This window comes from Artemia sp. Qi Xiang Cuo, chromosome 2 (genome assembly GCF_049724085.1).
Source record: "Artemia sp. Qi Xiang Cuo chromosome 2, ASM4972408v1, whole genome shotgun sequence".
Lineage (NCBI taxonomy): Eukaryota > Metazoa > Arthropoda > Branchiopoda > Anostraca > Artemiidae > Artemia > Artemia sp. Qi Xiang Cuo.
Window position 1 is genome coordinate 36,665,926 of NC_142795.1, and position 17,657 is coordinate 36,683,582.

General features: G+C 34.9%; 1 protein-coding gene across 1 annotated transcript in view; it reads right to left on the reverse strand.

Annotated features, from left to right (window-relative positions):
- LOC148955187 (glutamate receptor ionotropic, kainate 2-like) overlaps positions 1-17,657 on the reverse strand; it is a 119,892-nt gene that overhangs the window by 45,969 nt on the left and 56,266 nt on the right. The window contains exons 4-5 of the mRNA XM_089100732.1: positions 5,814-6,017; positions 210-314 (exon numbers count right to left, since the gene is read on the reverse strand). Of these exons, the coding sequence (XP_088956858.1) occupies positions 210-314; positions 5,814-6,017 (309 nt within the window). The remainder of the gene's footprint in view (positions 1-209; positions 315-5,813; positions 6,018-17,657) is intronic.

Genomic DNA, 17,657 nt, shown 5'->3' on the forward strand with positions numbered 1-17,657 from the left:
CAGCCAACAAACTTTTTTCTCCTCCTGAAAAGTTCTTTCTCTCTCCTGAAAAGTTACAAAAATGACATACGTCGCACTTTTAATTACCACAGCCGACAAGTTTTGGCTCAGATGTCGCATCCTTTACCTTTGACTTTCCTACTAGGCCTACGCATTGCTATAATATCGCCTAAACCTTAAAGATCTCCTAGCTTAACTTAAACACTTACCTTAAACAAGATGCTTATTCCAAGGTTCATAAAAGGTTTTGTAAAATCGATTACACTTTCTCTTGCAAAATTTATTGTCATGGAGCCAATCGCTAAGTCGGCTTTCTAGAAGAGAGAAAATAAAATGTAGCCTATAATTAAAGATACCAATGTAATCTTTCACGAAAGCAATCGAACTGATATTTCAATTAGGAGCTCCATCAGATCTACTCCATTAATGGAAAGCAAACATTCAACTAATTACGTGCATAGCCACATTTATTACAACAGAGAATATTTAGGGCTTAACAGACTGTTTTAGGCATAAGACCAAAATTTATTTGTGTGGACAAATTAATTGTAAATTTACATACTAACAGGTGTCAGTGTGTTCGGCGTAGCCTACTCTTGTTTCACCAAACACAATTTAGTTATTGCCAGCGGCTTCGCCTTTCCTTTGCTTACAAAGCTCTACATAAGATATTTTATTATATCTTATGGCATATATACGGTTGCTGACAATCAATATTGCTAATCCAGATCAAGCAAAGTATTATTTTTTGTATATATTTTAAAAGATAAGCTATTCTATAATTAAAAATTGAGATTTTTCTGTTTTGTAAGTTAGGATGCGCAAATTTTGTAAGCTCATTTATTCACCAGCTAGGTCTCGTATTCTACCGATACCATGCTTAATCATCGCTGGTGTTTCTAAAGATTTGTTAATTACAAAACGTTCTATATTCAGCAATTTCCTTTAAAATGAGCCATTACACAGCTCTCTATTATGATGATTTTTCGTAAAAAATTGATTCTTGTAATTATGTATTTCTTATATTATTATCTTGCCGAAAGATAAGCGTGCATAAATATTGCATTCAATTATTACGTCATATATGATTATTACTGTGGCTACGGTAGAATGGTCAAGCAAGAGTCTCCGGTGGTAGAATGGTAAGCAGAGCTTGTACATGAAAATGCAATTTTTTTTTTGTAAAAAGTGATACTAGTTGCCCTCCAATTTTTTTGGTCACTTAAAAAGGGCACTATGACTTTTAATTTCCGTTCAAATGAGCCCTCCCGCGACATTCTAGGGCCACTGGGTCGAGTCGATATGATCACCTCTGGGAAAAACAAATAAACACTCATCCGTGATCTTTCTTCTGGACAAAAATACAAAATTCCACATTTTTGCGGATAGGAGCTTTAAATCTCTACAGTAATGTTCTCTGATACGCTGAATCTGATTGCGTGATTTTCATTAGGATTGTATGATTTTTAGGGTTGTTTCCTCCTTTTATCGAAAATAAGGCAAACCTTCTCATGCTCATAGCTTTTGATAGGCAAGAATAAACTTTATGAAACTTATATATTTAAAATCAGCATAAAAATCCAATTCTCTTGACGTATCTATTGGTATCAAAATTCTTTTTTTCAGAGTTTTGGTTACTATTGAGCTGGATAACCTCTTAGTTACAGTTTGTTGCCACGAACTGTTTGAACAGGGGCGTTGTTTGGGGGTGGCAAGGGGGGGGCAGTTGCCCCCCCCCCAAAAATGTGGCGAAAAAATATTATACATCCCATGTCCTTTGACTATCCAGATATGGACCCCTCTTGACCCTCCCCCCATAAAAATACTGGAGAATCGCTCCTGTGTTTGAACGCCAAAAAGCTATGACATTCACACCTTCAGGCAGCCCCATAGGTAGGTAAGGTTTTTTTCGTAGCTTTCCTGAATTCCCCAATTCAATCCATTTCTCAATATCTCCTTAGTTACTGTGCATTTCCATGCTGGAATCAGTGTATAGATTTTGAAGTTTCCTATAGAATATTTGCAAATCCATAAGGAAGGGGATGGATTCATCCCTGAGACTTAACGCGCAACATATGTGCTGCGGGGCAAACACCTACTTTGATATTAAGGAATTATTTTCAGTGTAATATGAATAATTACACTGAACAGAAGTAATAAAAGAAAACGAACACCTCCAAGGAAAGGGGAAGATATGCTGGTATATCCCTAAGAACAAAACCTTTTCCAAAGAACGGCTTCTGAAAATGGGAGATCATACACACGGTTTTACGACAATTTTAAACCGATTGAATTTTTCATGTTTTTAAACTCGATAGTGTTTTGGCCCTACTTATAGAACGATTATTGTTTTTAGTACAAAATACCATCAATTTGCATTTACGGGGTTTCAACCTCTTTTTTACTCAAGATGAGCAGAAAACTACCTTAAATTTTCATTCAAATGAGTCCTGTTCCAACATTATACAGCTACTTGTTCGATACAACTAGCACTTGTTAACACCCATCCCCCAAGAAAAGAAAACAAATATACATGCTTCAATGATCTTATTATCTCGACGACAAACAGGAATTCCGTATTTTTGCAGATAGGGGCTTTAGACCTCCGCTCCATGGTTGAAGACTAATGCCCTGTTGACATCAAACGGAACAGCTCTGTCATGCAAAGCAATAATACATTTTTAACATGCAGAAAAAACGATAGCCACATCAAACACTACTATTTCGGTAACAAGCTAAACATAAATTATGTATAGATTTTGTGCAAAAGCAATTATGACAATTTCATTAAAATCACACAAACAGTAGAAAAAAAATGCTATTTTCAATAAAAAAATGATATTTTGAACTTGAGCCGTAAACTGCACCATGGAATTCTATTAGAAACACGATAAATCAAACACTTCGTGGTAACGGACTGTAAGTAAAGACCAACTAAGGCTAATAGTAACCAAACCTCTGAAAAATGAGTTTTGACAACAATACATACATCAAAAGAATTGGCTTTTCGTGGCAATTCCGAATATATAAAATCAATCAAGTTTAAAGTTAACCATAAAAAGCAACGAGCCTGAGAAATTTGCCTGTTTTTCAAAAAAGGAATAAAACATCCTCAAAAAGGTATGTGCTCTCGAGGAAAATTTGTCATCAAATTTATCAAACCAAAGAACCTTATTGTAGTTGTCTCAAGCACCTAACTACAAAAATGTAGGATTTTGTCTTTCTTGGAGAAGGATGGTTACTCATGCGTATTTTTTTTTGTTTCTTTTTTGTTTTCCGGGAAGTGCACTGACGATACAATAGTCCTATGAAATTGAGAGAAGGCTCACTTCGACGGAAATTATAAATATTAGTACCCTTTTACACAGCCAAAAAGACTGGGTCACTGCAAAGTAGCGTTTTTTGCCTTTTTTTTGCAGCAAAACTGCAATTCAACCCAAAGAGGGACAGGTTCCTATCGATTGAAAATTCTGAGAAAGCCAATCGATTAAAAAGTGTCAAAAACTATATTTTAATTTTTTAGTTTTAAAGTTTGTACTGTCGCACGGTGCTGCCTTCGTTCCTAAAGCGTCACGTAGTCCGTACCAAATAAATCGTTGAACATACAAAAACATATAAAATTTAAACCTTGATTGATTCATTTATTTTAAACCTTCGTTTAACTAAGTTGAAGCACTTGGTTTCTGATTTTGGGTTCAGTTGATTCTGGAGAAAGTTCGGTGTGTGATCGTGTAGTGAAGGAGGGGGTGCCTGATGGCTCAGGAAGTGATTTGATGAACATTAAAAGAATCAGTTTCTTATTATGATTACGTTCCATAAAATTCATTAGAATTAAAATATATACCGAAAATTAGACGGCTGAGGAAATTTGCCTCATTCTCCAAAAGAGGGGGAATCTTTGTTAGAGAATCTCTCATCCAAATCCCTTTTAAAGATTTGGATGAGATTTAAAGCATCAAATTCAACATATAAGAAAACTATATTGGAATTTTTAAGTCCGTATCAAGAAAAAAGTGACTTTTTTCGTTGAGGATGATCATGAATGCATGTTTATAAGTTTTTTACAGGGCTGATCGTATCAAAAAGTAATTGTCAAACAATATCCAGAGAAGGTTCTTCAGGAAGAAAATTGAGAGTTCTACTGACACTTTTAAGTAGCCCACAGTGTAGAAATTAACCTTTAATACCCCTTGATTCATGAGAATATTGCTTCCCCCTTTTCGAAAAGCATATAAATTTTTCTCAGTCTTGAAAATTTGATCTTTTTGAAATCAACGTAAAAATTCAGAACTTCTGATGCATTAATTATTATCAAATTTCCCTTTTTTTAGAGTTTCAGTTATGATTGGTTCAAGTGGCTAATTATTTACAGTTCGTTACCGCGAACAGTTTGATTAAGAGAATTGAAAATTAATGTGTTGATACTGATATTTTAATCAAAGATATGTTATTTAGAACTCTTGTGTCCATCAGCATATCGCCAGGACGTGATTTTATTTTGCTGATTTTAGACGACACTAAATCTTGATATTTTCGTTCCAATCAGCCTTCTATAGATAGACAAGAACCAGTGACGTCAATTCGGTAAAATTAGAGGATAAGGAGAATATATTTGAAAACTCTAGGGGGAGAGTTTGTCGTTTAATTTCTTTTATATTAAATATAAAACAGGCATTTTTAATGAAAATACTGTAAAAAAGATGTTTTTATATCTAGGGAGATTATAAAAAATGAGCCCCCCCCCCCGATCAACACCACTGACTACAACGAATTGTTTGATACAATCGCCCCTGAGGGGGAACAAACAAAAAAACACGAATGTGTCAATTTAGGATTATATGCAAGAATTCATAACTCTTGGAAAAAATATGAAATTTTGTATTTTGACAAGGAAAGCTCTTTGCCAAGAATTTTTAATACAAACTGTTTGATCCAGAATCCTCTTAAGTCAACCCCCCCCTTTTACGTAGTTAAGCATACGAAAAATATTTTATGATACCCTTTAAGTATTTCTGCAATAAGAGGGGAGGTGTTTACCCATACAACCCATTTTTTAGATTGAGTCCAAATATATCAGAGATTACCTCCTCAGAATAGAGGAGACTATTTCACTTTTTTAGTTACCTGAAGGGCTAATGAAATTTCTGAAAAATTCGTCCGAAAATAGTACCTTGTGGCCTAAGATCCCTACCCCCCCCCCAAATCACACAAAGCTCTGTTGACCAACCTGGTTAATCTTTGATGCGAGACTACACCAGGCCAAATAACTTTATGAGCTTCAATAGAAAAGCCGCAAGCGAATTTTATCACCCTTGGAAGAAAAAAAGAATCGCAAAACGACAAAACGACAAATAAGCACACATTCTTGACTATTCTTCCTGGAATGTTTTTTTTCATTTGTAGAGAGGGGTTTGAAATCTCAATAATAGGACCCTCTGATATGCTTAATGTCATAGCGTATATTCCTTTGAGATTAAGTCCATTTGGCATTTTTCTCCCGTATGTCAGTTCTGGCAAATTTTTTCAGGCTCTTAACTTTTAGTGAGTTACTTTAAACTGAATTTTTCCTACTCAGAGTAAGAAATTCCTTTCATATATGTTGATATTCTTATGCATTTTATTAGTACTTAAGTTAACATTAGAACGTGTCGCTCTGAATTTACTGTTCGTTAAACTGTGTGAACTAATTTTATCAAATTGAAATCGGTAAATAATTTTGGGATCATTCAGCCATCTTTGTCAGCAAAGGTATTTGAAGACACAGCTTTAGACAATACAGATTCATGCATGATGACTCACAGATATGCGAATACCTTCTGCATAAGCTCTAAAACAAGACCATTCCATTTTTTTGATTCAGGATTGTAGATGCCATACCAGCCATCATGGCCTTCTTTTATTGTGAAATTAAAATTAACCATTTCAGCAATTTCTTTCAGTACATCAATACAAAATCCTTCGTAGCGATCGTTTCCTGTGAAGTTTCCATCTGATCGGATCATTACAAAAGGAACTTCCTGATGAAAAAGAATTTAGGAACAAGGTAGTTATTAAGATAGAATAAGTTTGTCAAAGTGCAAGAAGGAAATATATTCAAAACTTTTACTGTCATTGTTTATCACTATACTTTATTGTTTTGACAATATTTTATTAGCCAATTATTAAGTCAATAAAAAATGGGTCTCATCCGTAAGAGTCAAAACGTAAAACCATATTTAAAAACAAAATAAAAACTGCTAATTTGGGTTAGTAAATGCGAAACCTTGCTAAAATACGATTTCAAGCAATTCAAAAAAATTATACAGAATGCGATAATAAGGAAAAATAGGGAGGACGAAAAGGGAGAAGAATAAACAAATATAGAGCGCAGACCTTATAATTTGAGAGACGAACAGACAAAAAAATTGAAAATATAAAGGTGAAGAAAAAAAAATCATACGTTAAGTCACAAAAATAAAAAGAAAGAAGAACTGACGATAAAAGTTGGTTGTATAATTAATAGCAAGTTTCAAACTACGGTAGCCTACTTGGTTTCAAACACGATTGCCCAGCTTCAGTTTTTTGGAATGGAAAATTCTTTGTAGTATCGCCATATAAAAAATCCTAGCTAAATCATTTTAAATCAAAACATGTTTTTTTTTTTTTTTTTTTTTTTTTTTTTTAAGATGTTGGTTTTGTGGTAAGATCAGTAATCACTTGTGATGAGAATACATATTTTTGGAGAAGATATATATATTTTTTTTAGTGTCTTTTGAACTTTTTTTTAGTGTCTCTTGGCTCCAAACATTCAAATAAAAATATTGCATGACGTAAATAGTGAAGATTTTAATACATAAAGGGTATCAATATTTCCCTCAAAGATTATGGATAACAAATAAATATCAAAAACTATTTCTATGTCATACCATAGAAAAAACACAAAAAAAAATGTGTAATTTTACTTTGAGGTAGACAGCCTTTTTTTGTCTATGCTTAATTTTTGATAGAATCTTTACTTTGCTCACGGCGTGTATCTGCATATTGAGCCATGGTATACTATTTAAAAGCCTACTTAAAATTCAGAAATTGAAAGAATTAACAGGTTAAAAACTGTGTATACATTAAATATATTCAGGCGATATGGGATTGTAGCGGTGAAAGTCAAACAAGTTTATTACAGATTTAGTCATTGTTATTCAGTTTATCTACATCAGCTGAGCAGACCAACAAAATAAAGTAAGGGAACTAATAAAGCAATTTTAAGGAATACATAGCTGGCATTTTTAAAACCTTGCATAAATTTCTGAACGCATACTGACAAGTAAAAGCATACTGGTTTTGTAAGTACTGCCAAGTAAAAGGAAAAAAAAAAGGTAACAAGACAAAATACACTGAGAAAACATCAAAACAAAGAAAACGAAAAAGAAGGAAGAATTCTCATTTCTTTCTATTTTTTCAAAATTTGAAACTTTAACTACTTCCTATTCCTCCTCAAGAAAGGAACTTATGCCTGCGTACCTGATCACAGGCTATTGGTCATTTGCTTTTCATGAAAGAATAAAATAGCAACAAATCCAGTTATAATTTAGTTGTAACTGGCTACCACTTTAATATTATTCTTAGATACCACATATTCATATATAAAATTTGGTTGTTTCCTTGATGGAAGTGCAAGAAGCAAAAATCAAGACTTTTCATACCCTTTTAAGTCTTAATTATGTGGTACCTCTTTTACGTTTCATTGCTTCCTGTCATTCCACATCCACTAATTTAACTGCACATGTAATATGATTTTTCTGAAGATAGGTCATATTGATCAATTTCGAATATACCAGACGAAATACTCTAGCATTGATAAGTAAAGAGCCATATGCCTCCCATTCATCATCCCCCAAGTCAATTCTTATGGAAGAAATGGCTGCAAAAACTTTGAAGGCATCTTATTCAACTGAAAATTGAATTTTCTAAAGCTTGTTCAGAGCCAAAAGTGATTGGATGGCAATTAGTCCCAACCCTGTGCCGTTTTTGCTACCTGACTCCCCATACCCTCCCCCGCGATATCGGATAAAATTTGAGACAGCCATTTTGTTCAAAATCATTGAAAGGTCCAATAAATATGCCTTCGGGATAGTATGAGTCCCAAAGCACCTGGAACATGGGTCATCAATTGTGCAAATTGTCAGTTGATCACAGCTAGGTTTTGTGGTGGAAAAGAGAGACATGCTTAGTCTTGGCTTTCCGATTGGCTTAAAACTTTCAGGGATCCTTCCTGGGCCAAAAGGCCCAGGAAGGATTTTGCCCCTGACTTGTTTAATATTACAGCATCAAGCTCTTTACCCAAGAGAGGCACAATGTAAAAAAAATAATTGTTTGAAAGCACTGGCTCTCCACGAAAATACCGCCCAAAAGAGGGCCACAGAACTGTTTTCCTGACCGGCTAGAAATTTGTGTCCTTAACTCCTTAGGCTAAAGAGACGCTAATGTAGAAGGAACACAGAAGAAAAAAAAAACGATAAAATATTGTAAGGAACACAGAGCCAATAAAAGCCCAAAAGGATCAGACAAGTTTCTTCTGAACGGCTGGAAACTTACAGCCACAAGTTCCTTGGCTAAAAGAGCCTTCGTGCACAAGAAAATTTTGTATCGGGATAATGGGTTCCCTAAAAAATTGAGTCACAAAACTATTTTTCTCAGTAAGAGTGGAACTTATATCTGGAAGACCTGGGTTAAGGGATTACCAATTCAAAAAAAGGAAAAAAATATGGGTGTCACTTTAAAACCCGCTAGTCTTAAAAGCTAGTCTAAATATCCTTTAGACTAGCTTTGGTTAAAAAAGAGCAAAGAAATACTCCGTCGACGCAAAAGTTATATATGTTCAAACTGCGGGAATTCGAGTTTCCCAGCCATGCCAATCTGAACCTATTCCTGACGCCAAGTAATTAGACTTAACTACTAAAAATTTTGAGATAGCCATTATGTTCAAGATAGTTAAAAGGGGCAGTAACTATGCCTTTGGGAATCACATGACCCCCAGAGCTCCTGGGGAAAGGGCTGTAAGTTATAAAAGCTACCCATTACGCATAGTATTTGTTATTGGGAAGTATACGGACATTTTCAGGGAGGAGTTTCCTGATAGGGGGTATTTCCCACGGGGAGAGTTTATTGTGGGTAGGGAAGTTTTCGGGGGTAAACTTCCAAGGGGAAATTCTACACTGGGGGAATTTGCAGGGATTCCTATATGAAATTCTTTTTATTTGTCTTGCTTTCTCTTTGCAGACTCAATTTTACATGAGGAGATGTTCCGGGAGAATTGTCCGGGTTAGATTTTCAGCAGGATTGGAATTGCCTGGAGGATTTCTCCTTGGGGGATATTTTCAAGAGAAAAATTCTCCATGGGGGAATTGTTCACGGGAGCAACTTTAAACTGGGGAGAGTTGATTTTTGGGGATTTTTTCTAAGAAGGGGGGATTTCCGGCAGGATTTGAAAATGATCAGAAATAAACTATAAGTACGGTCAGTATAAATATATATTACTTTTTCAAATACAAGTATGCTAAGGATAATTTTTTGGGCGGAATAGTTCGCAAGAAGTTTTCTGGGGGGAGTTTTCAGAGATGACAAGAGATGTCTGGGGGGATTGTCTAGGGGATTTTACGTAGGAGGAGCTTTTAATGGAGGAATTTTATGTGGGGGGGGAATGGAGGAGGGAAGTTTCCATGGAGGTGGAGCCAGATTTCCAAGCGTTATTTGTAAAACGATTAGAAATTAAATTAAAAAAACAACAAGTTTTGTCAGCTGAAAGTAAGGAGCAACATCAAAAATTAAAACGAATAGAACTTATTCCGTGTATGAGAGTGGTTGCCCCCTCCTAAATATCTCTCTTTTCACGCTAAAGTTCGGCTTTTTGTCCAATTTTTTTTCAAAACGACTCCTGAAACACAAGGGCTGTCTAATTAGAATAAGAAGATTTTTTTTTTAACATTAGGAAACTTTAGCGTAAAGAGTGAGACATTGAGGAGGGGGTGACCCCTCTCAGATTTTTGTTCTTTAAGTTTTAATGCTGCTCGTTACTCTCATTTGATTTTTTTTTTGAATTTAATTATTAAAAGAAAACAAATATAACTTTACATAGGCACAGGCTTTAAACTAATCTTGGCTGTATCGATTTTTGACCTCATAAATAACCGTAAAATTTGTTTCGTCTTTGCTATGCTTAAAACTTAAATGACAAGCAGACAGGGACAAGGGTATAACCTCAATGAAGGCAAAAATTATCGAAAAGGGTTTGGTTGTATAGGTCCATGATGCCAAAATCAGGCCCGAGTTTATTTTGCCTCCGACTGATCTACACCTTACTGGGTATAAAGAGTAAAAAAAACCTTAAGACTTCAGAACATTTAGACAGGGCAAAGGGAACCCCCACTAAGACAAAGAATTAAGGAAATAACTATGGTAGAAGTGATTTCGTGACCTCAGATTTCTTAGTTAACAAAAAAGAGATCTTTCATTAAATTAATTAAAAAAACTTTCCGAAAAATAAGTTTTTCAAAGAAAATTAAAGGCCATTTTAAACTTAAGCTCAGCAGATACAAATACCTGCTAAAATTCAAGCTCAAAACGACCACAAATTACTATTAAAGAATAAGTGAAACCCAAAACGAACCGAAATTAAATAAACAATCATAGGAAAAAACATACAACAAGTAATAATATAAATGAATAAATAGATCTTAAAGCGAGTAATGCTTAGATGGAATCTAAGATGGAATCAATATATATTAATGCAAATGAATAAATAAATCTTAAAACGAGTGAAACTTAAATTGAACATGTAAATCAAGCTTGAAACGAACAAAAACCACTAGCAAGAGTTTGGGTATCGCCTCCTTCTCTCAATGTAAAAGTCTAAAACCTACTGCGTCATTGGCGCTTTACTGAAAACAAATTTTATTACAAATATTTTCTTGTATACTTAATATTGAAAATAAACATTAAAATTATGGTAAATTTTGAACTGATGAGCTTTCAGCAATTAATATCATTATACATCAAATATTCAGTTTAATTTATTAGTTCTTCTAAAGTTGTTCAAGACGAATATAGGTTCACAACAAACAAAAGTTTGGATGCTACCACCGTCCTTAAATGTACATAAAAACCAAAAGCCTACCTGCGTCATTGGCGTTTCACTGAAAACAAATTATATAAAAACTATTTTCTTTTCCAGTTCTTACAGCATTGAAAAAAATAAACTAGAGTGAAATAAATTCTTGAGCTGATGGATCTTTCAACAACTAATATCATTATGTATCAAATATTCAATTTGATGTTGTTTATGCTTTCCAAGACTGTTCAAGACGCATATAATTTTTATTTAAGCTGCTAAGACGCTTAAGGTTTTAGACTTTCACAATGGCAAAAGGAGGTGTTATTAATAATTTTGATTGTGGGGTAATGCATTCGTCTCAGAATGGAGTTGCATATTCAGATTAAGTTTCACTCGTTTTAAGATTTATTTATTAATTTACATTAATATCTATTGTATATTTGTTTGCGTTGATTGTTTATTTAATTTCTGTTCGTTTTAAGTTTTATTGATACTTCAATAGCAAAATATTTTTTTTTCGTTTTAAGCTTGATTTTCATATTCCATTTAAGCATTATTCGCTTTAAGATCTGTTTATTCATTTATATTAATACTTGTTGTATGTTTTTTCCTATGATTGTTTATTTAATTTCTATTCGTTTTGGGTTTCACTTATTCTTTAATAGTAATTTATGGTCGTTTTGAGTTGGAAATTTAGCAGGTGTTGTGTATATGCTGATCTTAAGTTTAAAATGGCCTTTACTTTTCTTTGAAAAACTTATTTTTCGGGATTTTTTTTTAAATTAATTTTTGTTCGTTTTGATTGCAAAAAGTTTCAAGTTTTCAAAAATTCCTTATTTCAAAATCAAACTTTAAAGAAAAAATCAAATCTTCATCAAAGTACAAAAACTGGTATCAAAGTAACAATATCAAAGTGAAAAAAGTTTGCCCCCTTTGAAATGAGCCCCCTTTGAAGTTTATACGACGATCCCTTCTATATGAAGTGGGTCTGGGAAAAAATAAATTGAGTGTGGGGGAGGCTAGCTGCTTTCCGATCACTTTTGATTCTTAAAAATTGAATTAAAACTTTCAATTTTCAATCAAATGAGCCCACTATGAAGTTTATACGAGCATCCCTTCCATAACAACCATATATGCCCCCAGGGCATAACTTGTGACGCATACCCTTGGGCCCTAGGGGCTGTTCTGACACCGGAATTTTTTTTTATCTGAACTTTGAACTATTTTTAACAAAATGTCTATCTCAAAATTTTTATCTGATGATTTAGGGCGTGGAGGGAGTAGGGGGCTAGTTACCCTCAAATCTCTTTCGACTATTAAAAAGTGAACAAGAAATTTCAGTTACTTACAACACCTGCTTCCGGGCCATGGGGGATTGCGTCAACACAGCAGTTTTTCTTATCTGACCTCTGAATTATTTTTAATGAAACGGCCATTTTAAAATTTTATCAGATAGGCTTGGGGAAAAAAGGGTGTGTGTGTGTGGGGGGGGGGGGGGTTTGTGCGTGGCTATTTGCCCTCGGATATCTTTTGACTCTTAAAAAGTGAGCTAGAACTTTCAACTTCCAATCAAATGAGCCCTTTCTGAAGTTAATACGAGCATCCCTTTCGTAAGAACCATACACACCCCCAGGACAACACTTACAACACCTACCCCTTGGGACCTGGGGGGTTGTGTTGACACCGGAGTTTTTGTTATTTAATTTTTGAACAATTTAAAAAAAACTGACTATCTTAAAATTTGTAGCGGATGGGATTGGCAAAAACAGGGCATGGGGGGGGGGGGCTAGGTGCCCTTAAATCTCTTGACTCTTAAAAAGTGAACAAGAACATTCAATTTCCAATCAAATGAGCCCTCTATGAAGTATATACGAGCATTCCTTTCATAAGAACAATACATACCCATAGGGCATAACTAAGAACGCCTTCTCCCAGACCCTGGGGAGTTATATTGACACTGGAGTTTTTCTTATCCGACCTTTCAACTATTTTTTTTTTTTTTTTTTTTTTACAAAATGTCTATCTCAAAATTTTGATGAGATGGGTTTAGAAAAAGAAGGCATGGGGGGGGGGGCTAGTTGCCCTTGGATCTCTTTTGACTATTAAAAAGTGAACTCGAATTTTCAATTTCCAATCAAGTGTGCCCTTTCTGAAGTTTATACAAGTATCCCTTTCATAAGAACCAGATATGCCCCAGGGCATAACTTAAAACGCCTGCCCCCGGGTCCTAGGGCGTTGTGTTGACACCTGAATTTTTGTTATCTGACTTTTGAACAGTTTTTAACTTATGGCTATCTAACAATTTTTATCGGATGCATTCGGGAAAAGAAGGGGGCGGGGGGGGGGTAGTTGCCCTCAAATCTCTTTTGACGCTCAAAAAATGAACTAGAACTTTCAATTTCCAATCAAATTAGCCCTCCCCGAAGTTTTTACGAGCATCCCTTCCATAAGAACCTTATATTCCCCCAGGGCATAACTTACAACGCCTGCCCCCGGGCCCTGGGGGATTGTGTCGACTCAGTTTTTGTTATCCGACTTTTGAACAGTTTTTAACTCAATGGCTATCTCAAAATTTTTATCGGATACATTCGGGAAAACAAGGGGCGGGGGAGGGGGGGCTAGTTGCCCTCCAATCACTTTTGACTCTCAAAAACTGAACTAGAACTTTCAATTTCCCTTCAAACAAGGCCTTTCTGAAGTTTTTACGAGCATCCTTTCCATAAGAACCTTATATTCCCCCAGGGCATATCTTTCAACGCCTGCCCTCGGGCCCTGGGGGCCATTTCGGCCCCGGAGTTTTCGTTATATGGTCTTTGAACTCTTATTTAAAAATGGTTATCTCAAAGTTCTTATCAGATGGGTTTGAGAAAAAAAGGGCGTGGAGGGGGAGGGGGGCTAGGTGCCCTCCAACCTCTTTTGAATCTTAAAAAGTGAAGTAGAACTTTCAATTTTCCGATCAAATGAGCCCTCTTCGAAGTTTATACGAGCATCCCTTTCATAAGAACCAAATATGCCCGCAGTGCATAACTTACAACGCCTGCCCCGGGCCCTGGGGGGGGGGTGTCGACACCGGCATTTTTTTGTATGATCTTAGAACTGTATCTAACAAAATGGCCCTCTCAAAATTTTAGCTGATGTATGTCGGAAGAAAGGGTGTGGGCGGGGGGCTGGTTACCCTCCAATTCATATTGGTACTTTAAAAGTGAAATAGAACTTCCAATTTTCAATCAAATGAATCTTCTCTGAACTTTATACGAGCATTCCCTCCATAAGAACCGTATATGCCCCCAGGGCATAACTTATAACCCTTGCCCTGAAGACCTCGGAGGGGAGAGTCATGCTCAAAGATATAATTTCCAGAAATTTCAACTAAGTTGAACAAAATGGCTATCTCAAAATTTTGATTGGATGTGTTTGGGGAAAATGGTGGGCGTGGAAGGGGTGTTAGTTGTCTTCCAATCACTTTCGACTATTAAAAAGGGCACTAGCCATTTAAATTTCCGATCGAATGAGCCCTTTTTGAAGTTTCTACGACAACGCTTTCTATAAAACCTTATATGCTCCCAGGGCATAACTTACAACCATTGCCCTGAGGGCTGTGGGGGGTTGTCATCCTCAAAGACCAAATTTCCAGAATTTTCAACTACGTAGAAGAAAATGGCTATCTCAAAATTTTGATTGGATGTGTTTGGGGAAAAGGTGGGCCTGGAAGGGGGGCTAGTTGCCCTCTAATCACTTTTGACTATTAAAAAAGACACTAGCCCTTTGAATTTCCAATCATATCAGCTCTCTATTGAAGTTTTTACGACAAATCTTTCTATAAAAAGCTTAAGTGCCCCCAGGGCATAACTTACAACCCTTGCCCTGAGGGCTGTGGGGGAGTTTCCTCCTCAAAAACATTATTTCTATCTAGAAATCAACTATTTAGAATGAAAGGGTTATCTCAAAAGTTTGATTGGATGTGTTTGGGGAAATGGTAGGCGTGGAAGGGGTGTTCGTTGCCTTCCAATCACTTTTGACCCTTAAGAAAGGCACTAGAACTCTTGATTTCCAATCGAATGAGCCCCTTTTGAAGTTTTTATGACGACCCCTTACATATGAAGTGCCTCTGGGAAAAAAGATATTAATAAAACATTGGAGCCGTATGGCCTTTACTATAGGCAACGCTATAGCATTGCCTCTGATGACATCGACATGTATTTATTCAAACAAGCAAATAGCTCTAATAAAATACAGCGTAACGAGTTCTTTTAATAAAATAGTGGACTAGACCTGGGTATATCCAACAGTGTCTACAAGACAAGGGTCAAGATTGTTTTAGCTCTGTCCTAAATTGCATATTATCAACCTGTATGACCAAAAATTTCTCCTCTTCTCCTCCCTATCCCCACAAGGCTTTACGACAAAATACAACTTAAAAATTATTGCGCAAAACTATGAATGATTGAATATTTTGATTGGACATTCAAAGTTTTGTCTAAAATTGAAATTAAAAGTCAAAATTTTAGCTCTTTTTAGGAGAACTTAAAAAAATATAGAAATATTTAAGAGAAAAATTTTTCATAAAACCATTGAAAAAAAACGTTTAGAACTTACTATGAATCAGAAAATGCAACCGAAAACGAACAAAACTAAAAGAAAGAGTTTTTTCAAAGAAAAGTAAAGAATAAAATTAAAACATGAAAGGAGAAAAAATAAAGTCATATAATAAAAAGAAACAAAATTTTTAACAGTTTCTCTTTTATCTTTATAATGAAAAATAAAAAAAATGCTGAAACTTTTATGAACTAATATTATTTCATTTTAAACAATCGATCAAGTCTATGGTGTAATTTGTATCCATAAATATCCACCCCTTCCTTCATTTTAAAAATATCATTTTCAAATTTATGTAAAACCAACTGTTAAATAATTTATTGATTTTTTGTTTCAAAACTTTGCTTCAAGAAACGAAAAAGGTTGCTTCAAAAATTACTAATCTTTATCTTTAATTTTTATTATATATTAATTTTCATTATCCTAGAATTAAAAGGAAAATTTTGGGGAAAAAATATCCTCAGGATTATTAGGATTGGATATTAGCATTCATCTATTCATCCATTTTAGTGTTTGTTATCTATATGTTTGATTTGAGCAGTAAAATTTTTGTTCGTCTTGAGTTTTATTCATTCGCTCATAATAGTTTATGTGCATTTTAAGCTTGAGTTATTATACGACTTTTTCTCTGTTCATTTTTGGTTTTAATATGGCTATTTACTTTTCAAAACTTTGAAAACTTTTCATTAAATTATTCAACAAAAACCAAAACGTTACTTATCTGTTATTAGTAGACAAATTCGACTCAAGTTTGTTTTGGAAGAGAATAAAGAAGAAACAGACATCTAATGGGGGTGAATAAAGAAAGACAATAAGTAAAATTGTTGTCGTACAATAACGATAGAAAACTGTTACTATTTTATAGTGAATTAATTTAAAACACCTTTTCCTTAAAACAAGTTTTTCAAAGAAAAGTAAAGAGCTCCATTAAACCAAAAATGAATTGAAATAAAGTCAAATAATCTTCCAAGCGTAATACTACCACAAATCACCATTAATAAATAAATGAAACCAAAAACGAACCAAAATTACAATAAATTATCGAGTCAAACTCAAAACGAGAAAAAACTAACATGAGTAGTCCTTAGTCCTGAGAACTCCCATGCCTCTTCAACACCAGAACATAATTTACACTTTACTAAAAAAATAAAACAAATAACCGCGTATTGTCAGTTTAATATACATATACTGATATTTATTTCTTAAAGCTTCAAGAATTCTTTTTATTTATTGAAGTCCAAAAAGTGAAAACATTTAAAACGTATTTTGTTTTCAGTAACGTGCAAACTATTATAGTGCACTTTAAATCTTTAAAAGGGCCCTAGAACTTCCGATTACTTGTCCAATGAGCCTCCTCCGAAGTTTTACAACCACCCTTTCTACAGAAAATTTATATGCCCCCAGGGCATAACTGATAACCCTTGCCCTGAAGGCTTTGGGGGGAAGGATGTCATCCTCAAAGACATAATGTTTGGACTTTTCAACTACGCTGAACAAAATGGCTATTTCAAAATTTTAATTGGATATATTTGGGGAAATGATGGACGTGGAGAAAGGGGAGAGGCTTCTTATCCTGTAATCACTTTCGACTGTTGACGATGCAATAGACGTTGCAATTTTTAATCAAATGAGCCCCTTTCGAAGTTTCTACGACAACTCCTTATATACGAAGTGCCCTTGTCTAAAACAAAAAAAGGGGGGGGGGGGTAGCTACACTCAGATCACTTTGAATCTTAAAAAGAGCCCTAGAACTTCCGATTACTTGTCTAATGAGCCCCCCGAATTTTATATGACCACCCTTTCTGTAAAAAACCTTATATACCCCAGGGCAAAACTTACAACCCTTGCCTTGGGGGCTGTGGGGGGTTTTCATCCTTAAAGACATAATTTTAGGATCTTTAAGCTACGCTGAACCAAATGGCTATCTCAAAATTTCAATTGGATATGATTTGATAAAGGATGGGAGGGGGGCTGG